General features: G+C 57.7%; 1 protein-coding gene across 1 annotated transcript; it reads left to right on the top strand.

The window, feature by feature from the left end:
• Window positions 1-326: 326 nt before the first annotated feature.
• SPRG_12786 (TKL protein kinase) lies at window positions 327-2634 on the top strand (the record flags this gene model as incomplete). Its single annotated transcript, XM_012351570.1, has 4 exons — window positions 327-808; window positions 856-1565; window positions 1615-1783; window positions 1834-2634. The coding sequence occupies 4 exons, from the start codon at window positions 327-329 to the stop codon at window positions 2588-2590; spliced, it is 2118 nt and encodes a 705-aa protein (XP_012206960.1). The 3' UTR covers window positions 2591-2634.
• Between the last annotated feature and the right edge of the window lie 1687 nt (window positions 2635-4321).

The raw sequence follows: 4321 nt of genomic DNA, 5'->3' as shown, positions 1-4321 counted from the left end.
ATATTTGTATACGCGATGAAATGGAGCACTCCATGGCGATCGCGCCACTGCCAGTGGGACGCCCGCCACAACGAAGGGACATTGATCGCGCCTTTTGAGCGTCGAACTTCCTTCTTCCTTTTCCCTTCTCCTCTTCGATTTTAAAAGGCACAAAGTGTTATCTCCCCACATCCTAAAGGGTACTCGCCATTCGCAACGAGGGCGTGCCACGTATAGTATCCGGATACTATGCAAGAATGCAGGCGTCGGGTTGTGCGTATCCGGATGCAAGGCCACGGCCGATGACGTTCGATGGGCTCGAGATGGCGCTGGTGGTCGTCGAGGCCATGGACCTGACACCGCTGGCCGCGACAGCCGGCTACTACTTCGTCCTCACGTATCTCGATGCGACGTATCGGTCGCCGCCCGACTATGGCGGCGGTAACGCGCCCAGCTGGCACCACGTCATGACACTGGACGTCCTCGACGTCGCCGCGCCCGTGCATCTCTGCGTCTATGGCACAAGTGCCGGCAGCGACGACGACGATGTCCTTGTCGGCAGCTTGCGCATCGAGCTATCGCCGCCGGCGGCCATACAGGGCTGGCGGCGTCTCCAACCGCCCAGCGGCCAAGTGCATTTCGAGCTCGCGTACCATCAACGCGCCGTGCCCTGCATTGCATCGGACGAGCTCGTGATCCTTACCGACATTGGCGCCGGCGCGTACGGTGTGGTGCAGAAAGGCTTCCTCGACGGCCGTCCGTGCGCGATCAAGACACTCCACGTGGTCGACGCCGAGGCATTTGGCCGCGAGATGCAGTCGCTCTTCGTGTACACTACCCATGCTCTCCCACTGCTTTGATGTGCGTGCGCTCTAGGCTCGAGTCGCCACAGCTGGCGACCGTCTTGGCGATTGCCGATGCGACGTCGCACCGGCCCAAGATCGTGGTCGAGTTTTTTGAAGCCGGCGCGCTCGCCGCGTGGCTCACCGAAAGTCCGGCGTGGCACGAGAACGAGTCGCTGCAGATCGCCGCCGACGTTGCGCATGGCCTCGCCTACCTCCACGCACGCGGGTGCGTCCACGGAGCGCTACACCCGAGCAACATCATGCTGACGCCGCAACGCCGGGCCAAGCTCGTGGATTTTTACTTGGTCAGCGCGACGATGGTGCACTTCGACACATTGACGTCGCTGCCGTGGATGTTTACCGCGCCCGAGGTGCTTTCCGGCCAAGTGCCAAGTGCCGCCAGCGACGTCTACAGCCTCGGGGCGCTGCTCGTCGCACTCGCCAACAACAAGGAGTCGCCTTTTGACGCGCCGCCCGGCAATCCGTTTCCGACGATCGCCAAGGTCATCGCCGGCGACCTTGCGCCGCGACCGATTCCACCGGTGGCGCCAAGCGTGCTGCGAGAATGGGCTCCCTTGTGCATGGCCCATGGCGCCGACGCGCGACCGTCGGCCAAGCACGTCGCGAGTCAGCTCGAGGCTGTGCTGCCGCCACCCATGGTAGAGCAGAGTGCACTCGCTCTCGAGGACGATGTGGGCGAAGCACTGACCATCGAGACGCAGTACTACAACCCCGAGCCAGGTTTCTATCCATCTCCAGTCGACACGATGACAGACGACGTCTTTTGTAGACGTGGACGTCCCCATCTTTGACGCTACCGAGCTACTCGAGCGCAGTCGTCTCGGCGCCGGTCCATATGGGTTTGTGGACGCAGCCACCTTTCACGGTACAAGGGTTGCTGTCCAAACGTTCATGGACCGCCGGGACAAATTCGACCACTGTGTGCTGCTTCTCTCTCGGTCCAGTGACGCTATTCTCTGTACACATGAATCTCACATTAACCGTGTAGGCTGACCCATGTGCCAACAATTGTGCAGCTGCTCGGCGTCGTCGACGTGGCTTCGTCACGCCCACAGCTCGTGCTCGAATACATGGACGGCGGCGCGCTGCGGACGTACCTCGACAGCCGTCGGCGGTTCCGAACGCGCGTCGAGCTCGACACACTCACGATCGCGCATTCGATTGCTTCGGCGCTCGCAGCGCTGCACGCCCAAGGCCTTGTGCACCGGTTTGTGAGCTCGCTCAGCGTGCTCTGGAGCTCGACGCGCATCGCCAAGCTCGGTAACTTTGTCTTGGCCACGCCCACCTCGCCCGATGTTGTGCTGACGCAAGGCGCCGGCTCCATGTTTTGGATGGCGCCCGAGGTCATTCGCGGCGACTATTACGACACCTCGGCCGACATGTACTCGTTTGGCGTGCTTTTGACCGAGCTGGATACGCTCCTGCCGCCGTACGGCTACCTCCGACAAAACCACTTTGTGACGATGGACCAAGTGAGCAAAGGACTGCTTCGACCTGAGCTCAGTGCCACGTGTGCGCCGTGGTATCGGGAGCTTGCACTAAGCTGCATGGCGCAAGACCCGTCACTGCGCCCGACCGCTGCGCACGTGTGTGCACTCCTCGAGCCGAAATTGTCGACACCAACGCGGCTCAAGTCGGGTCAAGTGCGCTCGGCCTTGAAGCCACTCGTGAGCTTCTCGCTTCACACCATGTTCAAGACGCAGTTTACGTCCAAACGGGCTCGTCGTGACAGCAAAACCACTTGACTGTGCTCGAAAACGATGTTTTATATACATCTCACTACACCCTGTCGTGATGCATTGTGGACAGGTTGTCTTGACGTGGTCGGCTTGGAGTTGGTGTTTGCGCATTGGACGACAACACGTCCGGATGGATTCCGTTGTACACCTGATATGGCGGCAGGGCGTCGTGCTTGACCGGTTTGCCTGTCACTGTCGGTGTGCAGCCACGTAGGATGCTTGCTCCTCTTCGCAGTGACGTGGAGAACGTCGGTCGTAGCCCTCGCCATCTGAAAGATGTCCAGTGTGTTTTCGTACCGCTAATAAAACGCAACATTTCTGCCTATGTGGTGCTTGGTCAGTCTTCTTCATGCAGTAAAATTGCGTTGATCCAGCCAATTGGAACTAGCTTTGGTATGCGTGTCAATCCAAGCGATGATTTTGGCGGATTTTGGTGCCAAATCTGCAGTTTAGAGCCTTCAAAACCAGCCTCGCCTCGAACTACTCGCCGATTCTCTCTACCAGTAGTGACTAGGTGGAGTGTACCTACACGTGGCCTATATTTCACAGTAATTACAACGAAGTGCGACAGACCACGGCTTGTAAATAGTGTTAATCGTGTCCACAACCGAAATGGCCTGCACGCAGACGCACCAGCGCCCCGTAGCAGCGGTGTATACCTCTATATACACTCCTTGTACGATGCTCATGTCGTTTCCGACGCTGAACCGGGTGCCATCACGCGGAAAACCATTTTTCATTTTTGAGGTGGCAACCCAATTGCCCAAATACTTTACACGGCATCACAGGGTTCGAACGCTCCAACGACCCCCATTTTGGCAGCCATAGTTAGCGATGGATCTCGACCCGGGCTGCGACGTGTTTGTTGGGCGGCGGCGTTGCTTGGGCGCTCACACCAAACTTAAACTGCCGAGCGTCAGTTTTTACGAAATTTGACATCAAATTTCGGTAGGAAACGCGTTGAAATCGCAGAAACGGAGGACGCCATCTCGTTTCCTTCATGAGAAAGAGTGTGTTGCACTTGGTGAAGGGAAGGTCGCATGCGCGAGATATGGCCCTGCTCTCGTTAGTACACTAATTCGGATTTCACGAAATAATGTGAAATATTGTCGCCGTCATTGCTCTCGCTGCAGAGCTCCAACGGCGACGCTACGTTGCATTTCGTATTCACCAAAGCGTTGCCAACAACTGTGGTGAGTAGGGGCGATTTCATTTTAAAACTTCGTTTTGTCGATTCCTCGAGGCAGTGAGCTACCGGCACCCCAAAATATGGCTTTTGATGGTCGTAATTGGCGAACGCCAATTATAAAGGGTCAACCATGTCGACGGAATTGACACGCTCGACGACGCACGGAAGACGCTATAACCAGCGCACTAATGTCGTTGCTGCGTGTCGCTTGGAGAGTATGACCTGGATAGATACTAGCACCCGCGTCCTGAGATCGTCAGGGCGCCTTCTCGCATTATAAGCGTCGAGAGAGTAGAGCTGATTGTTATCCGCAGCACGTCGTCTTCGCTTCCTTTTCAATCACGGACAAGAGCGAGGAAGTGGTTTGCCACAAGCATGCGCCAGGTCCTCGTCTGCGACTCCTTCTTGGAAGGCTTGGCGCGCGAGGGATATGGCGTCCATCTAGAGACCCCGCAGGTATCTGGTGGCCACGTCTCTGCACCCACGCTCACGCTGCGCGAGATTGGGCTCTTACGCGCCTGCTTCCAGCATCTTCGCCGAGCGCGCCT

The sequence above is a fragment of the Saprolegnia parasitica genome (assembly GCF_000151545.1).
Source record: "Saprolegnia parasitica CBS 223.65 unplaced genomic scaffold supercont2.82, whole genome shotgun sequence".
Classification (NCBI taxonomy): Eukaryota; Oomycota; class Saprolegniomycetes; order Saprolegniales; family Saprolegniaceae; genus Saprolegnia; species Saprolegnia parasitica.
The sequence above is the reverse complement of the archived record's forward strand: the minus strand, read 5'-3'. Positions and strand labels throughout refer to the sequence as shown.